Below are 23681 nucleotides of genomic sequence, written 5' to 3'. Positions count from 1 at the left end.
ACACAGAGCGTAACGGTGGATGGTGTGGGCATGGCTCGCACGGGTCAGAGCTCCTGGCATGATGTGCCTGCCAGGTCAGTCCTGCAAGCTTTGAAACAGGGCCACTTATTTTTAGCACATCCCCAGCCTGACTTATCAGTGAAGCACTTTGAGGTAACGACTTCAGCACATTTGATGTTTGTTCCTTTTGAAAGATGTCATTTTAAGAGTTTCTGGGAGTTTCAGAACTGCCCCGCGGGAGGTCTGCTCCGTGCCCAAATGTCATTTCAGATTCGAAACGACACGTTCCCTCATACTTTCACGTTATAAATGTTTCACAGCACCTGCATTTTTTATCATTGCACTTTTATGTGACCTACGAGTTACTTGAAGCCAACCTACACGGCCTGTCGAAGGGAAGTAAGTAATATACTCCTTTAAATTGGCTTTTTCCTCGGTCAGAAGTTAAAGCCACCACCCAATTATTTCTTCCTTGGGCGTAGATATTTGCATTAATATTTCAGCAAACGCAATGTTTATAGTGCCACTCATAGGTTTGTGTTAAAATTAAAAGGAACCTCTCCCAGGAAGTACGTGCTTAGCTTCATTTGTAAGGGTTGTTAGAATCAGGCCTTATTTCTTCAGTAGCAGATCAATCTCCTGATATTTTCTGCAAGTCATCAAGCTTCATTGTCGGGCCGTAATTACGTGTGAAATCTTGCCTGATGGCTTTGCTGGCAACACTACTACTCAGCAAGTACAGCTAACCGAAAGAGTAACCTGAGATAATATTTGCCTTGCTATCCTGAGTACAGTGGGCACCACTGAAGCATTAATAGTGTTTTCCTTCCAGGAGCCATCATTAACTAGATGCTCTTAAGGTCCTTTCCAAGCCTAACCACTCTATGATTCTATGATTAAGGAGAAGGGCAGCAAATACTTGAACCATTCCTACAAAGGCTGGTAGGGAGGTAAGCAGCAAGTGCACGCATACAGCTCTAAAAATGGAAATGTTTATTAATAATAACACAAGAATAGATTAATAGCATGTGGAATGACCAAAAATCAGAAGCTCTTTTCTATTTGCATCCTCCGAAGGCCCATAAAATGGTGGGAGCATCCTGATAGAAGCTGGATGGGCATGGAACTGAGAGCAGGGGTTTTAACCTGTCCTCCTGTAGTCCATCTGAAGGGGGACTCAGCCATGGCCTTTGTTCTGATGCTTTTGATCTCTTCTGTTTAAAGCCCTTCCGCTTTGTAAGAATAAATATTCATTACGCCAAAGGGGAGGGGAACGAGAGACTGAATACTTGGGCTTGAATTAGAGAGGGCATGAACTTAAACCTGGGTTTCTTTTATCTCAGTCTCTTTCATAGATTTTGATCAGAAAATTCATCCTGGATCTATGAAATCCTTGCGGGAACTGTTTGAGGCAAACTGGTTTCTCCACAGCCTCCCATGTGTTTTTAATGCACCAGGTTGTGCTGGTGCACAGTTAAAAACTAGGAGGGAGCTCAGGCGTGAGGGAAACTCGCTCCTTTGTGTGTCAGTCACACGAAGATCATAAGGCTATAAAACTCCTCAGTTTTCAGTGGGGGTGTCTGTACTGTGCAGCTGGAAAGTTAAACCTGCTCCTTCTGCCTGTTTGGGCTTTGCATTTTGAAGGGTTTTCTTCCTCCAGGAGTAACTTTTCTAGGATTCCATGATCCCCAGAGCCCTGTATTGTATTCTCCCTTTCTATTGCGTTGTGGATAAGGTGGTATAATAAGATCTGGTAGTTATATCTTTTTTTATAGCTACAGTCATGAACTCCAGGGTAGTATTTCCACCTCACAGCAAGCTTCAATGGAGCAGTGGTAATTCCGCTGGCAGCCTTGGGCTGCTGTGTTAGGAGGAACACCAGATGCCCCCGACAGTGCTGAGATAAGCTCTACGGTTGATGTTATTTTAAAGGACACAAGACACAGAAAACCTCTGAGAATAAGCAGTTGCTTCTGTGTTCTCCCCACAGAGCTGATACCAAGTATCAGATGTCACAGCAAACCTGCTCAGGCTAGAACTGTTTAGAGGTGTCCTAAACAGCAGACAACTTAAACCAGAGAACCATAGGATGGGTTTGGGCTGGGAGAGACCTTAAAACCTCAATCCCTGCCACAGGCAGGGACCCCTTCCACTAGAGCAGGTTGTTCCAAGCTGCATCCAGCCTGGCCTTGAACACTGCCAGGGATGGGGCAGCCACAGCTTCTCAGCACCCTGTGCCAGTGCCTCAGCACCTTCACAGGGCAGAGCTTCTGCCTAAGAGCTCACCTCAGTCTCCCCTCTGGCAGGTTAAAGTCATTCACCCTTGGCCTGTCCCTACTTGCCCTTGTAAAAATCAAATCTAAATCCTGGGAGATATTTCTCCATCACTTAACTGTGAGGAGGAAAAGACTCTGGTCTCACAGTTAAATAGGTCCTGGGGAAAATATGTTATTTTTATGCTGAATAGTTTATTTTTGTAATGCTAATGGAAGCTGAAATCCTGCAATGCCACCCCTCCTTCCATTTCCTTTAGTTGCTGGCTGATGAAGACGTGTGACCCTTCCCACCACACCCCGCGCCTCCGTTTTCCTGCCTCTGCTCTCATAAAGATGTTTCAATAGCCGGGCACACCAGTGGATTTCCAGCAGTGGAGAAGGTTAATGAGCAATTGGCACTGATGGCCCTTTCCCAGGCCTGTGAAGTACAGATCCCCATGGAGATCAGGGATACCTCCTCAGTCATCCTCCCTGGGGATTTGAGGAGTCACTGGTTAAATTGATACGGCTTTGTTTGCAGGTATTGCTCATTCCCTACTCCACTGGTTTCTGGACCAAGCTGACAAGTGCTGTAGGATGAGAAGGGATTAATTGCAAAACCTGGTCACCCTAGAGCTCTGGTTAGAATGAGCTTTTTAACTAAATCAAGGAAATCAAGAGATACGTTTGTCAATACCTTGAAGTAGGCTCGCAGACAGTAATGACAGTGGTACACCAGGAAGGTATAGTATTATTTCTAACAGCTCGCAAGACCCTAGGTAAGCTTGTAGCAAGAACACTGCCTGGGAAATGATAAAACTGCCTTGATGATGTTCCTCCATCAAGGGCAGGTCTTGTTCCAAAGTCAATCACCAATTTTCAGTTTGAAAAATGGCTTTTTAGGCAACTTTTTAGACAAGCACTGGTGTAAATAACAAGTTCCTGTTTCTGCTGAAAGAGTCATTGAAGTTTGCATTCAGTTTGAAATGAAAACATTGAGTTAATATCCATTTACAGTGTACCGTTATCAGGACCTAGCTTTATTTGTTTTACTTTCAGACTCTGTTTGTAGTGAACCTGTGAGAGTAAGGGGAGGTTTGGGAAGCCTCAGGGGAATGACCCATTCCTACAGCCCCACTTATGGCCATATTTGTTCCAGCCTCCTATGGTAATTTTGTTTGGGGTTTTTTTGCACTCCTCATAATGAAGTCTGTGTAAATCTAAAGAAAACCCCACACAGCTTAGAAGCCCTTTAACGGTGTAAATCAAGAAGGTGTCCAGAATGAATCAAAAGCTGGTTTTAGTGTGCTTGGTTTTGAAAACAGTGATAAATCTGCTGTGTGCAAACCTGCCTGTGCAGGAGCTGTGGTTAGAAGAGTTTGTGTTGTTTGCCCTCTTCCCAAGCTGTGGAGGGACCTGTGTTGCAGCCTTGCTCGACTCCATCTGTCCCTTCAGCACTGTATCCCCATTTCAGCTATCACACATATGTGCCCTCCTCATCATGCTTTTCTCTGCCAGACTTCCATACCCCATCTCTTTTTGTTCTCATCTCATTAGGTTACCTAATAACACTCTTCTTCATTCAGAAATCACAAATTAGAATAATAAAGTTGTTGCTATCCAAATAAGCATTCCGGGCTCCCTTCCAGCCAAAGACTGTATCAGCTATTTAGAGAATAGGCTCCTCAGGGCACAGGTCATAGAGCCCCAGACTGGTTTGGGTTGGAAGGGACCTTAAAGCTCCTCCAGTTCCAGCCCCTGCCACGGGCAGGGACACCTTCCACTAGAGCAGCTTGCTCCAAGCCCCTGTGTCCAACCTGGCCTTGAACACTGCCAGGGATGGGGCAGCCACAGCTTCTCTGGGCACCCTGTGCCAGCGCCTCAGCACCCTCACAGGGAAGAGCTTCTGCCTAAGAGCTCATCTCAGTCTCCTCTCTCACAGGTTAAAGCCATTCCCCCTTGTCCTGTCACTACCTGTCCTTGTCCAAAGCCCCTCTCCAGCTTTCTTGCAGGCCTCTTTAGGTACTGGTACTTTCAGTAGGTTAGGTCCTCCTGACCTGTTTTTATTCAATATTTAATAGGACAAACTCACAGCAGACTTTAGCTCTTGAAGCCACAACCTCTGTACTTTTTCATAGCATGTGGGTTGTATGTTCAAGAATCCTGAACGCAAGCATTTAGAAAGGGCATGTGGAGGCGAAGAAAGTTACCCCACAACCTCTGCCTTGGATCTTATAGCCATTTTTGAGGATGCAAGCTATGTGGAGACTTTCTTTCTAAATATTTATGCCTTTAAAGGGATACAGGGAAACTAAAATGATGATTAATATGTCCAAAATTACTTAACTCCAGCACTATAGATCAGGTTTGACACAGAGTCTGCATTCATTAAAAGTAAATAACGATTGTAAATGTCCTATAAAGAAATCCTTTTTCCCTCGATCTTCTAATGGAGACATAAGTTAGTAATCCCAGTTAAAATGTAAATGTATTTAGTGAGCTGTTATTCAGAAATCTTGATAACTCTTAACATTTTTGGAAGTCTTTTAAATGCATTCCATTCTTTATGAACCGTAGCATCTCTTGTCCTGAGGAGAAACCTTAAAAGACAATGGTGACCGCATGCTCTGTAAAGATTCAGAGGGAAAGGCTGAGCAAAGGATGATGTGATTGTACTTCCTTGCCACTGCAGCAAGTAATGCACATTGTATTTTCTAAACAGGGCAAAAAAGTCTGGCAGGCTTTGCTAGAATAAGGAAATTAAAAGCTAGCACAGAAGTATCTTTCTAAGAAGTCTGGTTTTAATTATGTTGCTGGGATAAAGGAATATGAACAAGAAAACAGTTTGATCAGATTGGGTAAATTCTTACACAGTCGATTTTGTTGTCAGGTGATCCAATGGGAACTCATTTTCCTGCAGGCTAAGTTATGTTTATTGTACATTATCCCCATGCTCTCTCATGTACCTCATATATTGTGCTTTATGGGACAAATCAGATAACAGTTTAAGGCTGAGTGGTAGCTGACTGTATATATTCCTAGCTAGTTAAACTGCTGGTTGTCGTTGGGCATCTTTCATGTGAAAGGCAATTTCAAGAGGATGAGATTCTATCTAACAGAAGTACTTCAAGTACATTTTTATACTTGCTTACACGCAGTATTTATTTCATAGCTATCTATGCAGAAGATAGATGTGAAAGATACAATTACTGAAAATCCCTCAACCTGCTATTGTCATGTGATTGTTTTTTGGCTCAAAGAAAGGTTTTAAATGATCGCTTCTTCTACAAAAGTGATAAAAATGATCTTTTTTTAAATAAAAGCAGTTTTTTCTATTATTCAATTTCAAGTTGCTGGAGAGCATTTCACAGTAGGTGTGTAAATGCTTATATTTGATAACCCAGAAGCAGCGAGTCAACTACCAATTTTTGCTCAATCAATTCCAGCATAGAGATAATAGTAGATTTTGGTTACTTTATGACTTCTAAGTTGAAAAGAATTCATCAAAAGTGAAAAATGTAAAGGGGAAACCTTTATGACTTTTCTGTACGTATTTAATTGGATGTTGAGAAACCAACAAATCTATTTACAGAAGAAAAAGAGAAAATTGGCTGAAAGAAATAATCTTTAACCCATGCCTACAGTGACGCAGAAGATGGGAGGTTGTGATGTTATGAGAATTATGCTGTTTGCTCTTTTATACTGGTAGAAAATGATATCGATCGTATTCACTTCTCTGTTTAAAATGGTCTCCCTCCTGGCTGGTGATATATGTAATATCCTTCCTTTTCTAATTTTTTATTCTTTCTATAAAGGGATGAAAATGGGGCAATGTCTATTCCGGTTCAGCTGTCTTGAGACACTTCTGTATGGGTTTTGTGTGCCTTCCAGAATAATAATTGTTTAAAACTGTCAACCAAATCTGGAAGGGCAAGATACGTTATAATTATTAACTGCACGGTCCTTTTAAGTTTCTCAGTGTGCTTTACCAGCACTAACTCATCAAAGCTTATAGTGTGTATAGTATAGACTGGAAACACTGCGATTCACAGCAGAATGATAAGAGACAGAAGACAGTACAAGAGAGAGAGCTGTAAAGATTTTTAGGCTTAATGCATACTGATTTAGATAACATTAAACACTTTTTAAAGTTAGGCTTTACTGTATTTTCCCAGTCTTTTGTAGAGTGAGGAATACAGCCTACATCTCCTATAGGGACTTTAGTTATAATTTCCTATGGTCCCTTTGGGCAATGGAAGGAAAAATTACTGCAGCAAGAGCACAGATAGGATGCTCTGGCCTGCAAGCTGGTTTTCAAAACCAAGGCTGCTTGAAAAATAGCCAAATATATATAACAAAAGAGTCAGTGAACTGAAAACATGACATTCTCCTCTGTTTCGTTGGAAAAATATAGTATCATAAACCGTATCTTTTTTCTACTGTTTTTGAGGTAATAGATATGCTGGTCCATGAGCAGGAATTTACCACGTGTATACCCAGTACTGCAGGTATGCTTTCCTCCTAAGCTTGTTCTGTAACCCGATGCTACTCTGTATTCTGCAATTGCACTGATCCATAGCATACTGGGGTTTTTTTTTCCAGCTGGCCTTTGCTTTTCAGTGACATTGGCAAAATGTGACTAAATGAAACCAGACTAAATAGATGTTAACAGCAAACCCCCCTTTTTTCTTTTGCTTCTATTAAAAACAAAATCTATTTTCTGAAACTGCAGAATGTAGGAGAAATACAGAAGTTCAGATATTTTCTACTACTACACCACATCCAACTGCAGTGAAAGACATTGACCACTTGTTTATTTTTATGTGCTGATTTACACAAATCTATTCGAAGTAATGAGAAGCCCAGCTGGTGCAAATCGTTACCAAATGCCTTTCATAGCCACCTTTAGCTGGAGAACATTTGTTCTACGGTAACCGAGAACAAACTGTTTCAAATCGCGCTGGAGTCTCTCAGAAGCATTAGACACAAGTTTATCAACTGTTTTGAAAGGGAAAAAACTCAGTTTACATGCTTCTTTACTGCCAGATGTGTGTTCTGACAGGTTGTGGTACAACAAATCCCAGCGTCTCAGCGCAGTGCCTCAGCTTTTGGGTGCAGGGGACATTGCCTTGCTGGGTAAAGCAACCTTGGCAGCAGAAGCTGCTCAACAACCTATTTATTAGTATGTGTACTCCTCCCCTGCTGTTATATTAATATAATGAATTGTTCACAGGTGCTTCAAATGAGGTTTAGATGATCGCTGGGAGCTTTGTTACTCAAACAAGCCAAATTGAAAGGAGCAGATGCAACAGTCCCCTAGCAAAAGTACAAAGTATGACTTAATGAAGGTCATTCTGCACATTTTGGCCTTGGTGACCCTAAGAACAATCAGACTGTCATTATTTTACTGGTTCTAGACAGAAAGGCAATTGCTTCTTGCCCACTTCCCTTGGGTTTTTTTTCAGTTGTCTTTATTACATCATTGGGAGCTTTTAATTGCATTTAATCCTACTCCCTTTCAACTAAAATGGGATATTTCCCACATGATTGTAGTTAAACCGTGCTCCGAGTCATGTTTGAGCTTTAATGCTCTTTTGTATGGCGATGGTTAAATCACAATGAGCATTCAAACCCTAGGCCAGGTAAATAGATAGTAAAAGGGACACACTTAGCTGGATGTGCAGCCCAGACACAAGAGAGGAGTTAGGGGTCATGCCAGATGTATGGCCTGAACATATCCTACAGCTTCTATTTGTAGTGTCCAAAGCTTGTGTTTTTCTTCTCTTTGCTTGTTTTGGGGCAAATCCAGGGAAACTAACACACTGCCATTACCCCAGCCAGGCCTGTGTACACAGGGAGCTTTGTAAATGTGGGTTTCCCAGTCTACAAGGTCTCTTCAAAGGCCATGCATGATGTGGAAGAGCCGCAGTCCCTGGAAGATGAGGTCTGTGTCACAGATGCGTTGTTCTGAAGTGAAGGTGTCTGAATAGCCGTTGGCAGACACCCAGCTCCTCCTTCCTGGCTTTGCCATGGATTTCACTGGGATTTTGGAGAAAAGCTCACTTATGCCCTATGCCTCCTTTCCTTATTATGGAAAAAGGGAGGAGGATGTTTTCTTCCTAGCCTTTTAGCTGTGTTTTAGTTTTTGCATTTTTGAGATAAGGCTTTTCTCTTGCTTTAGGTCTTACACTGTTCATCGTAAAGGGATTCTGGTCTCAGCTGAAGCCTCTAGGGGCTATAATAATTGCAATAATAATTACAATAAATGTGAAGGCTATTGTACCCAAAGAGACACTTAATGCCCTCCTCCCCCCAAATGGAAAAGACAAGAGGCTCTTTTCCTTCCCATTTTTTAGATGTTTAAAGGGAATGCACTAAGGTCACAATGTGCATCAAAAGCCTATCTTTGCATCGCTCAGCTATCCACTTGGCAAGCTCTCTAACGTGTATACTTTGGTAGTTCAGTGACAGATATCACCAAGGAGAAAGGACAGCATTTTAACCTTGAGTCCACATTGCAGGGGAAAATTACACAGGGATAGAAAACCCATGTACAACTCCTGTGCAATGAGCCAAAGAAAAGGATCTTCATTGGGCTTTTCATCTAGAGAGGGTTTTGGAAGGAGCTGCCAAATGCTGCTGTTTAGTAGGAGGGGGGTTGCGGCATGTTCATAGTGGCTGCAAGTGGTCAGAGATGGAATTACCAACAGGATACCTTTCCTGCCAGCAAATATTACCAAGGAGAGTGAAATTATGCTTTAAATAGGGGCGTAATATTCTTTTTCATCCCAGAAGAGACACCAGTTTTGTTCTTTCTCCAGTAGTGTACATCCTTCTTTGCTCCAAGAGATAGTGTATTCAAGATTAGATATCAGCTAACTCTTAGGTGGCTTTTAGTATAAAATATGTGTATTTGGATGTTTTTCTGGTTTGTGCCTTCCTGGATTTTGTTTATAGAAGTTTATGCTGGGCTCCTGGGGTAGGTGTCTCTTTCATGCTTATTGGGCTTTACGGCAGAGTCCACAGAGTGGAGCACAGAGGTAATTGTTGAATTCAACCATGAAAACTACTATTACTTGGTTTCTCTGTGACATCTGTTATATCCTGTTGTGCATGTGATGAGAGGTAGATTTTGTTTCATTTTGAAATCTGTTGGTGAGCTTGAATAGTATCTAAAATAGTTGATGGCTCATCAAAACGCATACAAAATCCATGCTTCCTGAGCTCAATGGAAAATCATCTTCTGAAGGTGTAGCAAATTAGTGTTCTATAGAGAAGGGGATTCGGTTTCCAGACTGCGTTAGAGGCAAAGCAGAGAGTAGGTGTGTCAGGCACTGAAAACCCCCATGGATTAGAAAAAGAAGATGTTAATAGCATCGGAAAAGTGGGAAGGTGGATTTATGGCTACCTGGATACAAATGCTAGCAACTTCTAGTTTCATTTACTGGTACTGTTTAATTTTAGTGGATTTTCCCATGAACTCTCCTTTCTGTAATCCAAGTCATGCTCAATGTCTTCACAGATTAGGTACCAAGCACAAATATGACAGTGATATGTAGGATTGGAGCATACGCTAATACAGATCTGAAGTTAGCATAAGGGCATGAGGCTGAGGAAGCTGCATTTTTCCATTTTCTCATCCAGCACGAGTCCTTGTGTGTTCCTGGTCATACTCTTACAGCATGACTTTTACAGCACTCTTTCTTCCTCAACAGGCCAGATGGATCTAGTCTTCCTTATCACCCACTCCTGAGCTCTATCATTTGCTAACATTTGTCAGCCCCAGTTTACGTTTCAACAGAAGGTAACTGTTCAGCTATAGATGTTTTGTAAACCATCATCTATTTAATCAAATTCAGATTTTGTTCCTTGCTGAAGACCAGGACTGGGATGTATTTGAAATCCAGAGTGAGCATGCTTTCGTGTTCAAAAGGCTTGTTTCTTTAAATTACATTGATTTTTCCCTACTCTGAAAACTGACAAACATCTTGGTGTTTTTGTTATATTTATGTTGAGAAAACAAACTTCATTTGGAGATACACTTATGTAGATGTTGATGAGAAATGAAGGAATCAGGAATGGGTTATTCAGCTTATCAGTCACTTGGATTTCTTTTTGTTCTGTACGTAACCTTGATTCCATGTAACTTCCTCTCTGCATACTGGTGCTTCTGGGTTTGTCAGGTTTGCTAGAGGTTTCCATACAAGTTCAGTCTTCAGTGCACAATATATGTGAAAGTAACCCTTCCAAAAGTTGCAATTGTGCATGGTTAGCATCCAGAACTGGAACTTGGTCCTCATACAGGGTTGAAGGGGTGCCACTGTATTCTCTGATTTGGATAAATACCACCTTAGCCAGAGGAACCACATATCTGGAAACCTGTCATCTCTTCTACGTGTATGCTGCAGAGTCTCACACTGAGCCTTGAGCATATGACAACCTTCAGTCTTTCAAATATCCCTTTTGTTAACAAGCTTTGAAATTATCCTGGTTTTGCGGCAGGGGATGAGGATCCCCAAACCGGTTCTGTTTGTCTTGATCCTGTCTTAATTTGTTATGAAACGCGAATAAGAAAGCCAGGAATAAAAGTGACATAGACATTTAAGAACTTATAATGTAGCATTGAGTAGTGTTCTAATATAAATAAATAGGATGTATTTGAGATGTTTTGTTAAATCTCTGTGTTTTGTCTCAGGCTAATGTTATAATCTCTTCCACTTGAAGGATTGTCTTTATAGATAATCAGCAATACCCTTGTAGAAATGAAGCCCTGATCTAGCTGCCATCTACAAATTTATCTCAAAATAAGAAGACTTCAAATATCCTTCATTTAAATCGTAATTTGAAGATTTATATTGTTGCATTGAGTTGCTATGGTGGCACTTGCAATTTACATTTCTGCCTGGAAAGCTTAAAAAGAAAAAAATATGAATACCAAACGTCATAAAGTAATGATTTGTCATGTTTTGAAATGTACTACAGAAATACCAGCTTAGGCAAGTATGTTTGGATGAACTCTGGTACGCTGCCTAGAGCTGAGGTTTCTAGGCTTGTGTGTCTAAACCTTCACTGTGCAAAGTGTGTGGGGATTGGGAGCCTCAGGGTCCAGCCTTCTTGCTGGACAAAGAGAAAACTGACATCCCAAGAGCTGGTCTTACCTGTGTGTTAACTCCATGGTGTTTTGAAGAGATCCCAGAAGTGCAGAGATCTTGGATTTGAACTGCAAGTGTTTGTCCTGGCAGTTTTTTAGTGTTGAGCCACATACATGAGGTCTTGAGTTCATAAGCATGTGAAGCAGCCTTACACAATTCATCAGTCCTTAGACACAGTGTACTCCGCAGCCTGAAGGGTGGATGAGCTTTGGGGTCGGTCCCGTCATTGTCAGTTCCACTTCCATTGGGAAGAGGCAGTGCTAAAACAGTCAGTGGTCAGCAGCTTTTGAAGCAGGATTATATCTAGGTTTGGCAATGCTGATGTGGGTTCTGAAATGGCAGAAGGAAACATCTGTGCTTTGGGACACATGAACTAGACTGAGAGGCTGACCACTCAGAAACATAGCAAGAGGATGAAAGGAAAGGTCAGGAATGCAGGCAGTGAAGGCAAAGACACGTACAAGTTACTATTTAAACACTAGCTTTTAAAAATGCATTATAATTAAAAGGAAAATGATTAAAAATTGATTTCATGCTATAAAAGACAGTTTTAGGTAGCAGTGGGCTCAACTAACTTGGAAGTGGGCTAAGCAAGTTTCAGAGGAAAGCGTTCAGAATCTTTCCTAGTGCCTAACAGAAATAACACATTATATGTTACTTGAAAATGCCTTGTTCAGCTAGTGCTTGTAATACCATGCTGAGGGCATTTTTCAGGATGAGTCTGAGGTTAAGAAAAACACCTACTGAGTAACTAGTGCCACTTACTTCAGCACTTGAGTTTTCCTCAGAGGCCTTCCATCCAATTACTGACCAGATCCACTGATATTTAACTTATCAGATCTGACAAGAGCTGAACCCAAGGTAGAATGACTGCTTAAAGATTTATTTCTGTCAATGACACATTTAAAACTCTCTGGTCTGTCTAAATATTTAAAGGAAAATATAAAGAGGAAAATGTAATGTGACATAAGAGGAAATGAAAAACAACCTTACTTGTTGAGGACGTTCACTCCACGCGATTGCTGTCTTCTGAATACCTGTTATTTGGGCAGAAATTGAGGGGAATGCAGTCCTAAATATCATGTTTGTCCGTTTCTTTTTTATCAAAAATGACTTGTACAATGGCAAGCGGGTCTTTTGCTGTCAGAATTGCAGCAACAGGCAAGGTCTTTAGGAACCCCTGAGTATGAAGTTTTGGATTGTAAAGCTAACATCCGAAAACGAAGAAACAATGGTGATAAATATATACTTAGAAAAAAAGAAGCTGCAGTATTGTCCAGGTCAGTGTTGCCTGCTTGTTAAAACAGACTATATCTTAAGAACAAGCTGCAATGAGCTTTCTTCTTGCAGAAGTAGTTTAAAATTGTCAAACCCCTTTTCACTCAGAATTATCTGTAAAGCAGATCTTCTGTATTTTCCATAGTAGATGCATATTTTCCATAGCAGATAGCCTTTGCTGTCAATTTACGTGTGTTTAAGCTTTCCAAGGTAATACAGAATATGAGGGCTTTCAGTATATAAGGGACACTGAAAATTTTCTTCCTCCATGAACTTTTCCTAGAAAGCAGCCTATTCAATTCATAGGTGTCTGTGTGGATCATCAGTGATGTCTGGGAGGCTGTGAGAGAACAACAGAACTTGGAATGTGTGCATATATATATCATGCTTTTAGCAACAGTTCTCTGTTGGAACCTGACGCTTGTATTTGCCAAAGCAAACCCACTCTAAATTAGTTTGCAGTTAATTGGCTGTGAAGGGAAATGCACCTTGCCAAAAAGGATTTGAGCTATGAAGTTGGGATTTGGGAGGGAGTTGGTTGCTGCACTTGAAGAATCACAGACTCTTTCATGGGAAATAATGTGGTTCATAATCTCCAGTGCTTTGGCAAATTCCATTATTTGGCAAGACGGGCACCTACTTGCTGCCATCTACTTGAGGAGATTGATTTTAGAGGAATAGTCTTAGAGTGTATGTTGGAGCTGTTCATTTGCAGGTGAGGAAAGGGTTTGCATTAGGGTTAGTTCAGTAAAGTTTTGAATATGTGATGGAGAATTACAGGACCTAGCAGATACCACAATAAGATCCCATTTCTGTTTTCCCTCCTGGAACTCAATATAGAATCAATGGTCACATGTGTAACAGTGCTTAGTGTTTATGCACGTCCTTGCTTGTGTCCGTGGTCTTTCCAAATATTAGTGGAGAAAGCCTCATAGTAGGCCCGTGAAATAGGTGTGGTAAATATGGACATAAAAAAATATAGATTGACTTATCCAGGGTCGCACAACTAGTCAGTGATGGATTTGAACCAAGCTCCTGAATCCTTTTTGCATGTATAATCACGCAGTCTTTGTTCAGATGCGTGGAAAGAAGAGTTCCTTTTGTGACCAAGCCATAATACAGTAGAAGCTCCATATTTAGAAACCAGTGATGAGTCTCTGGAACTTTCTAAGACATAGTTTCATTTTTAGTGTTTCCATGTGTTGGCTTTTAAAAGACATCAGTGACTTCGCAGGGTAATACGTTTCACCAGATCACACTGTGTGGTCAAGAATCATCATTACTTCTTCCTGACATGTCACTGCCAGCAGATAGAGCGGCCTCTCATTTTCCTTGAAGGATCACCACAAGTTTTCTACACAGACCTTTTTGACGGTTAAAAGTAGTGTTCAGCAACGTGCTTTGTTCAGTCACCTTTAAGAAAATATCCCTAATATCCTTAGTGGAATGAGAGAGCTAGCTTGCTTTCCTTTGGAGAAAACAGAAGATGAATACTAAATCATGATTAATTCTTCTGCTGAATGGCCAAGGAGCTAACCATGTGGCTACAATGGTAAGAGAGGGGCTACCATAGCTACTGATAATGCAGCAGGTGTTATTTTCTGTCAGTGCCTAATTGCCTTAGAGGAACGTATTAAACTGAAATCACTATTGTGTGAAGAACTATTCCCGTAGAGTATCTCCAGAGTGATCAAGACGATCCTGCTGTGGGCTACAATATAGATCAGTAAACGTGAAGAGTGGTTTTGTGAGGAAGCTGGCATTTTCAGAGCTCACTTGGCAAGGGATGGGTCTGCACATTGTCCTGTATTTTAGTAAGCTGTTAATAGCAGAAATAATGGCTGATTCTCTTTTCAAATATTTGAATGCTCTTGATCACACTTGAATCAAGTAAAGTGTAACAAACATCTTTCACTTCTAGACTCTTTGAAAGCATCACCTAAAGCTCCTTCTCAGACATCTTTTGAAGTTTCTCTGTAATATTGTTTGGTAGCTCTGTATAATCAGCACAGCTTGCGATACATGAATTAGTTTAATGAAAATAAGACCTGTTTTCCATCCCAGAGAACGTCCTGTTCTCATTAATACTAATGGATGTTACACGCGTGCACTGACAATAACCTTACAGGGTTTATGGCCTGGTGATTTACCACTGACACAGAGTGATACCAGTTCTACAGCATGCATGCTGTCTTAGCATTTCACATGAGAAGCACATAGGCTTGGAGCTGGAAAAAACAAGGGGATTAAATAAAAGAAAACTCTTTTCCTTGGGCAATAAAACACTAAAATTTTGCATCACCAGAGCAGATTTTAGGAAGGGAAGCTCCGGAGATCCTTTCAGCCAGTGGTCCTCATTTGGGTCTGCTCTGAAAGGAACTGAGTTCCATTCTTAGGTTGTATGCCTAACTGGGGTTAGCTGGTAGCTGATTAACTGGGAAGTTTTCTGAGTACCCTTTTCCTAGGGAGCCAGAAAACTTGACTGTGAATTATCAGTGAATTCACTGTCAATAATTATCCTGCAAATTATCTATTTCCAGATAAACATTTTTGCTCCCTGGGATACTTATTACAGTGGTTTATTACCCACTGCAGTTCTTATTGTAAATCGGGTAGTATAACAAATTGCTTGAACTCCACCTGTGCAGGTATTAGTAGTGGATAATTTAATGTTATTTTGAAGCAATTCTTTAAACAATTTATGCAGCACTCTTGGTTGTAACATTGAATTCACCCCTACCTCAACTAATGTGTACTGGAACACTTAAATAGCTGATGATCTTTTGTTCTATTAGCTCAAATCTAAACAAGATACTACTCCTCCTTCAGTTGTTTTCAAAGGTGACTGCCCAACACATTGGTAAAACTTTGGGAATCCTATCCTCAGCTCCTCCAGCTGGTCAGTGTTAGTGGAAATGACATCTTTGGCCTACAGTTCTTAATGTATAATTGTTAAGGTTTATCATTTAATCTGTAATGCTGTAGTACCATCAGGGAGGAGAACATAGCAGTGGTGAATTTTTACAGGTAAAGACAAAAGAAGTCCATGCCAATCATCCAACCAGGTATCTTGCTCCTCTGCTTCTTGGTCACGTTTTTCACTAGAGAGGATGAACTGTGACCATGTATATGATCTCATGTGAGAATTCATGTTGCAGTTATGACCTAAAAAAAAGAGTACATTAAACCAGAGCAGATTGCTTATGGCAACTCCTGCGTAATGAAGGAACACAATGAAGAGCTGCAGTTCATATTTCTCTTCAGGTCTGTTCTATTTTCATAGTTTTGTTTAAAAAAGTAGAAAATTGCATAGTATAACTACGAGTTCATTTGCATTCATATTACAGGCTGTGAGCTAGAACAGTCTTTTATATTTAACAAATATCGTTAGCAAGTAAGTGTGACTTGCATCAGTAAATTTTGGAAACGGAATGGAGTTTATACTTAAAGCTCCTTTTCCCTTAGTCAACACTAGCACCCTTTCCGTAAACTGCAGGACATCAGTGTGGCCACCATCACGGCAAATGCAACTTCATTTTCAAGGGTAATCAGCAAGGGAGTAGAGCAGTTCACTTACTGTTTCCCCAGCAAAACATATGTTGGGAACTGAGGATCACCAACATCTTACTGGACGTAATATTTCTAGACAAGCACAGCCACATGTCATCTTGAGGCTGCTGTGTGTTATTTCCTAATAGAAAGGTGGCTTCTGTTACTTTATTTTTTCCTTAAGTTCTCTGTCTTCCTGAGATAGTGGAATTTTCACCAATAGTGATTACATTTATTACTAGAACTTAATATTTCACCTACATTAGAATAAGTGGGTTCAATTGATAATCCTCCCTTTCATTTCTCTAATAACGGGGCTGAAGAAAACAGGTCTATAGTAAAAGTCTCCATTCCAGCAACTACTTCTATAAATGCAGTATGACTTTCGGAGTGCACTTTTCTGACATCGTAAAGGTTATTAGATGACTTTATCTTTTATGCTTAGTACATAATGTGCTATGGAAAGAATAATTGAGGAAGATGACACTGAAAATATTTGAGAATGTAATCGAATCTCTGAACATGCTTCCAATCAATCTGTTTGCTCAGCCTTTCCCTCCGCTCTTGGATGGGTGCTCCCTGCCCTGTTAAGCATGTTGCCACTTTGGTTCAGGTCACCTGCCTGTCAGCTGGAGGTAAAACAACCTGTCTTTCTACCTTGTGAACATCTTGGTGATCACCCGTCTGTCATCCCGAAGGGGGCACATCAGCAGTTAGATATTTGCATGCCCAGCATAACATCTCACTCATCATTTATGATTAGGTTGGATACTCTGCACCGGTCTGAGCCCTTTTCCCTGTCAGCAGAAGGAGATGCTGCCACTCAGACCCAAGAGGCGAATCAGATCTGTCTGGAAGCTGCAAAAAGCTTTTCTTTAGTCATTTACCTCAGTTAGCCAGAGAAGAGATGCTTTTATGCCTTGATTGGAGATAATACTAGTGAAATAGCAATAACCTCGCCGGTGTACTTCTCTTCTGTATGTAAATCCCTTCAGGAAGTGCATGGCAGCCTGTTTTCTATGGGTCTCCGTTTGTAAAGCTGTTATCACAGAATAAGTTTAATGGGTCGTGAATTTCGTGTTGAAAGGAGAGTCTCTCCATGACTTCTGATCTGCTTGCAGTAGACCTATTGGCTCGGCAGCAAGTGCATTAGGCTAAATACGCTTCCTCCATTGACTCCGGAGGTAACAGCCCTAAATGCCTCATTAAATTTTCATGGGTGACTGAGAGAAGCCATGAGAAAAACACGGCGCCGGTAGCGGTGTGACGGCGGGGGGGCTCGAACCGGGGCCGGGCAGGGGAGAGGGGAGGCCCGAGTTGGTGGCACCATGGCCGGGTTGCACGGGTGGGCAGGGGCCGGCGGCCGCCCTCCCTCCCTCCCTCCCTCCCTGACCGCCCGCCCTTCGCCCCTCGCCGCAAGGGAAGCCCCTTCCACCGGCACCGCCGCACTGCCGCTGCCTCGGGGGCCCGCTCCCTCTCACCGGGGCTGCCCCGGAGGCGGGTGACAGGCTGGAGGAGAGCGGGCGAGACGTGTGTCCCCCTTCTGCCCCGCCCGGAGCGGGGAGAGCCCAGCCGGCCCCCCCTTCCTCATCCCCTTCTTCCTGCCCACCCGCTCCAACGGCGCCGAGACCCCCAGCCCTGCGAGAGGAGGAGGAGGAGGAGGACGAGGAGGAGGAGACCGACCCCTCAGCAGCAGCTTTCCTCCGCCGCACACCTCCCTTTTTCCCCTCCCTCTGGCCTCAGCGCCACACTGGCGGGGGCCGGAGAGGGCAGGCGACGCGGGAAGGCGGCTCTCCCAGCATGGACGAGCCATGTGTATCCTAAGGAATAACAGCAGCTGCTGCGCCCACGATGGGGAGCAGAGGAATGCAAGGAGGAGAGGGCTCGCTGGGGCAGGTGAGGGCGCCGGCTCCCTTCGGCGGACGGGGGTGTTGCGGGGCGGGCGGCTGCGCCCCGGGGTGCTCCCTGCAGTGAGAGGGAACCCGCAGCAGGCATGGGAAGGCATCTGCTCTCCGGAGGAAGTTTTGGGCTGCCCGTCCTCCCCCCGCTACCTCCCGTTCTCTCCCGTCACCCGGAGGGGAAGAGCGGACTGAATTCAGCGAGTCGCGGGAACTTGCCGGTGTGGAGGGGAGCGGGGTGCGCGGCTTTCCGCGGGGCACAGGCGGCTTCTCGCAGCCCCCCTCAGCCCGGACGCTCCATCCCCTGGAGTCAAAAGATCAGAGAGGGACCCACAGCCGCGGGATTCCCACCGCCGGGACCCCCCGGCTGTGAGAGCCGAGCAGTGCCGGGGGTCCGGCGCTGCTCCGCGGGCTGGGCGTGCAGCCGCTCCGCGTTCAGAGGTTCCAGCCGCTGCCCAAGCGCCGGTTGCACCTTCGGCTGCGGCCGCTTCCCGCAACGCGGTGCGGGGGGAAGGCGGCCCCGCCGCCGTGCAGGGAGGCAGCCCGGCCCCCGGGGCAGGGAGGGGGCCCGCCGCCTGCTCGGCTGCGCCGTCGCTGCCTTCCCCGGGAAGGTGCAGCAGGGACGGGAGACGCCGCGCAGAGGAGCGGAGGGGAAATGGCGCCTGGAGCGGAGGGGCCGCGGGCCGAGGGGGGAGATCTTGGGGCCGAGCCTGCCCTCCCGAGCCGGGAGCTCCTCGGTGCTCGGCCCCAGCCCCTCCGTGGGAACCCCCAGGGCTTTTCCTTCGCAGCTGTGTGCGTTGAAGGGGCTGGGTGTAAAGCGAAGAGTTGCGTTCCGGGGTGCCGTGCGTTCGCATAGCTCGCCTTTACTTCGGAGAAGAACCCCGCAAACAAACAAAACCCAGTGTTGAGCTGAATGGTTTGGGTGCTTTTTGTGCTTGTGCACGGCCACCGCGTCACTAGGAACTGCTGAACAGAGACCCTTGCATTGGTTAAAGTTGAAAATGCATCGCTCCTCGGCTGCCGTCCGTGGGAAGATGCGCACGGGACCGCTGCCAGGCTGGAACAGGGCAGCCTGACAGATTCCACCGGGATGGAAACTCTCCAGGAGCCAAGGCCACCGCTGCCTTTTGGGTTTTGCAGGGTGTTTCACACAGTGGCAACTCATATTCCTGACCGGAACATTCGAAATGCCTCTATGAATGGTAAAGTAGTGAGGTGGGAACTTGGTCCGCTGTTCATCCGAACAGTAAATAACAATGCTTGTTTCTGACTTGGACAGTCGTAGAGATTGCAGATGAATGGAAACTTTTTAATTTCCCAATGGACTTGTGTTTTATTGTACATTTCAAACCCCTTAAGTTGATTTTTAGGTCTTTCCCCAAAGTACTTTTAAAAGCAAACTCCTTGGAACTCTTTGCCATTTGTCTAAAATCTGAATGCATGTCTGAAGCATTTAATCACGTTTATTGTTTTCAGCCACTCAAACGGAATAAAAATTACTTATCGTTGATGAAGCTTATCTTGCAAGCTGTTTCACAGTATGTTTCCCTTGCAAGACACAGGGCTGTGTTAAGCTACTGATGATGACTGTATTGTTTATTGTTCTTTCATTCTCCACCATAACACCCCCCCCCATAACGCCAGAATCAATCTGTTCCTTAATACTGTACACAGAAATAATGGAAGAGCGAGTTTTCACTGGTTAGTTTGATATTTCCACTCGTATCTGAGATTTATATCTTTTATATTTGCTCTTAAGCTGTTTTTCATTGAGTGTGCAGAAGGCAGCTGATGTATTAAAGAAAGAGTTAAGGCACAGAGCTAAAAGGCACTTTTCAAACTCTTGAAATGAAACTGTAGGTGGAATTAGCGCTGGATTCAAGGCCATTGTTTATTTCTTTAGCCATACATGTAACACCTTCCTAAACCGTAAAATTCCTGTTCCTTTGTTATTACCACTTTGTTTCATTACACATTTAAAACACACTATTCACATGTGTCTGAAAGTTCAGGTTTATTGTTTGGTGTGTTTTGATACAGATGCTGATCTCGGACTGCACTTCATGGATGGCTTTGCTGTACTTTTAACAGTGTCTCGGCACAGTGATGGAAGACACCATCATGTTTTCTTGTAGTATTACCTTTGGGACTTTAGTGACTGCACACATCAGTGGTTTCATCTTGGGAGGATTGAAATTGATTTTCTTTTTTCTTTGGTTGGTTGTTTCTTTTTTTAGCTCAGCTGGTGAAAGACCCTGTGTATGTCCTTTGACCTGTGGCCTCACATCATGAAGTGACACCAACAGTGGAGGATGTAGACTTGAAATAGGTGCTACTAAGGCTTCAAAAGGAGAGGGACCAGAACGAACACGTTGTCCTAGTGATCAGCCTGCTTGGTTCTTTGGGCAAGGCAGAGTTTGTTAAATACACTTTGGAAGACCCCTGCATAGATGTGTAAACAGCCCAGGCTGCCCAGTTAAACATTGGCTAGATGGGAGAACCTCTATTTTTGCAGTTGTTTGCATTTAAAATTGATAGCAAATACTAATAAAGAGGACCGAGATTTTCTAGACTTTATAGATCAAATTAACTTTCCCAGTCAATATTTAGTCAATGTTTCGATGGTGAAAGTTAACTGTCCAAGTCAATGTTTAGTCAAGGTAATGACTTGAGTTTTATAAACACTGCCCAAGAATTCTTGCAAAATTCATCAGAGTTGCTGGATCACAATATGTTTACTCATAGCCAATTAGTTAGGAATAAAAGTACCTTATTACTTGGTCTCTCATGTGTCCAGGACTATTTGGTATTATTTCAGCAGCGCTTGCCTTCAGGCCTACTTTGACTTCATCCTTACAGTTCTGCCTTTAAAGCATTTATCTGCCTCGTGGATTTGTGCGATAAAATAAGTCAAAATAAGTGCTGTTCTATTCTTATGGATAGGAAGGTGAGGTGCAAAGATATCAGGTGCTGGCTTCCAAAAGGAAGTGTAAAACCTTGCAACGTGTAGTGCAGCAGCAGTGTTTATGTATGTAGTCCCAAGGAAGTCTTTGAGGGGTATATACTGGGCACCCAGCTCCTCCTGCAGTGTGCAGGAAGAGGAGGGCACTTCTGATAAAGCAATCATTAGATAAAACATGAAAACAGTTTTGGTGTCTGGAGCAAGCAATGATGAAATTGAGTGTTTTGATATTGGTACTTAGAGTGCAAGATTGAGGCACCTGGGAAAGAGTTGGAAATCTTTATTGCAATTCTTCCGTTCTTGGGGTTGAACCAGGATCTTCATTCTTCCAGGTTGTCACTTAAGTCTCTTAGATGCTAAAATCAGAGTCTGGACTTCAATTGTGGCAGTGTTTTTTTTTCTTACTTTCTTTTTTTTCTTTTTAATTATAATTGTACCACTTGCAAATGCATTCCTTGGCATTACATGGGTATTAGAGTAGATACTCATTAGGATTTTACTAATCTGAACCTCAAGTGCTGTTCTGCAAATTTGCCAGCCTTTGTAAGGGGGTGCTTGACTTTATCTGCTGCACTGTTTTATTAGGAGTATTTTGATACAGTAGAATGAAAAGCATATATCCTAAACCAAGTAATTAATCAGATTTAAACATTTTAATTTTCATACTTTGACATGTCAAAGAGAGCCTGCAACTGTATTTTGCCCTTAACACTGGTTTTCGCCCAGTTTAGCTACAGTAAAATTGCATTTCATGGTTGTGGTTTAAGAATTTAGTCCACGAATCAGTCTTCCATTTCTGTTTAAAGGCAGCAGAATTGTCACAACTTAGAAGTGAGGCAACCCAACGCTGCGAGTTACAGGAAGGCTACCACGTTACTGTGTGCAACCTCATCTGGGTAGCTAATCTTACACAGCCCTCTAACACATGTTCAGGTGTTACAGTGATGAGCAGCGTTCACTGGCTTTAACTGTACAATATGAATCTTTCCATTCTTCTTTTTGTTGCTAGAACAATTGAAAGCTCCTTTCAAACACTGTAAGAACTTGTGTGAAAAGGGTTGTAGTGAAAAGCCCTTCACCGTGTCTTATTTTCAGTGTTTAAGTCACACACACACTCGCTCTGTCACAACCTGCCAGCATGAGCCTTGCTGGTTACGCTGGGTTCTGCACAACCTGTTTTCGGTAGTGGATCTTTTTCAAGATGTGTGCCACTTTGCAGAATAAGATGAGAGAGACCTGTCAGCTTTTGTTTCTTAATCAGTATATTGCTTCTTGAGGAGGAAGAGTGAAGCTCATACCCTGGAATGACCATCTGTGGACAGCCGTAGGCTGTCATGTCCCCAAATGTGGGAGAAGCATCTATCCAAGACCTCAGCTGTGTGTCCTAACCAAATCCACCCACAGTCAAGCAACAGGGATGCTGAAGGGCTAAGTTGTCACATCTTGCTCTCGCTCAGTCCTCCTCTTAGATATGTGAAGTAGTTGACGCGGTCTTACAGCCCTTGGGGGTGTGATGCTTTACTTTAGCTGCTTATAGAATCAGAACAGATGATAACTGTGTGTAAGCTTTTAAAAATACAGTGTTCCTGAGCAGGAGAGGCCTGCCAGGGAGCAGGCTCAGGTCAGTTTCTAGCCTGTAATCCTTTGCACTCTGTGTGGATAGTGCTTCTCCTGTCATTCCCTTACTGTTGGTTTAATGAGAGTGAACAAATTGTTATTTTTCTTAAAGATATGGACAATGTAAAGAGAAATAAAAATAGGTAGTTTAATATCTAAGTACACAAAACCCTTTTTTTTCTGTATTGAATTTTCTGTATCTCTATGTATATGTTATATATATGCAAAGATTTATTAGCTGCTGCTCTTATAAAGATTTCTCAGGTCTACAGATATTGTGAAGCAGTTACGCTATCCCCCCCCCCCCCCCCCCCCAAATAGTGATTACTCTTGTGGGTAAAAGAACATCAGTTTCTTGAGAGTCTTTACAATTCCCTAAGCCTGAAGGCAAATGAATAGAAATTTAGTGGACCACCTAGTTCTTGACACAGAATTCTCTGAAGAGGAGTCTGACCTAATTTATATTGTATTGAATCAAATAATCCTATCATGCATGTGTGCTTGCCATTTTGTTTCCTTTTAGCAGGCATATTGCTGTCTTGCAAAAAGTTCGGATTTAGATGTCCCTGTGGTTTTAGGAGGTGCTTTTCCTCGGTGAGTCGTTACTGGAAAATTACATTTAGAGGACATCTGTGAAAAGGCATCCAATCAAGACACAATACTAAAGCTGATAGAATTATTCATACCTGAATGTGAGTGTATCATTGTTTGGTACTGAGGGTAATCAAGAGTCCTCTAGTACAAAGTCCTGCCATTATTACTAAAGATGGAGCTGGAATCTCCCCAAAACGTTATTTTGTAGCAAAAACCAGTATAAATACCTTCATCAGCAGCGTGATAGGGATATTGGTGGGTGTGCCTTGCTGTGGGTGATTGCTGCATTTTATCTTCACAGGGTTGCTGATGATAAGTGGTACTGAATGTGTTTGTTGGGACCAGCATGCTTTGAAGCTAACTGGGAGTTGATTAT

General features: G+C 42.9%; 1 protein-coding gene across 10 annotated transcripts in view; it reads left to right on the top strand.

Moving 5' to 3' along the window:
• DAB1 (DAB adaptor protein 1) overlaps positions 1–23681 on the top strand; it is a 479582-nt gene that overhangs the window by 288875 nt on the left and 167026 nt on the right. For 3 of the 10 annotated variants that reach the window (XM_062623143.1, XM_062623139.1, XM_062623131.1), the window contains exon 1: positions 17778–18130. The exons of 3 other annotated variants lie outside the window; for them this stretch is intronic. In XM_062623143.1, the coding sequence (XP_062479127.1) occupies positions 18046–18130 (85 nt within the window). In that variant the 5' untranslated portion in view covers positions 17778–18045. Of the gene's footprint in view, positions 1–17777; positions 18131–23681 lie in introns of those variants that run through there. 4 more of the 10 variants (XM_062623141.1, XM_062623132.1, XM_062623140.1 and 1 more) reach the window with 3 other exon arrangements.

The sequence above is a fragment of the Pezoporus occidentalis genome, unplaced genomic scaffold (assembly GCF_034315485.1).
Source record: "Pezoporus occidentalis ecotype Australia unplaced genomic scaffold, CSIRO_AGI_Poc_V1 ctg25, whole genome shotgun sequence".
Classification (NCBI taxonomy): Eukaryota; Metazoa; Chordata; class Aves; order Psittaciformes; family Psittacidae; genus Pezoporus; species Pezoporus occidentalis.
Note: the sequence above shows the minus strand (reverse complement) of the source record. Positions and strands in the feature narration are given on the sequence as shown.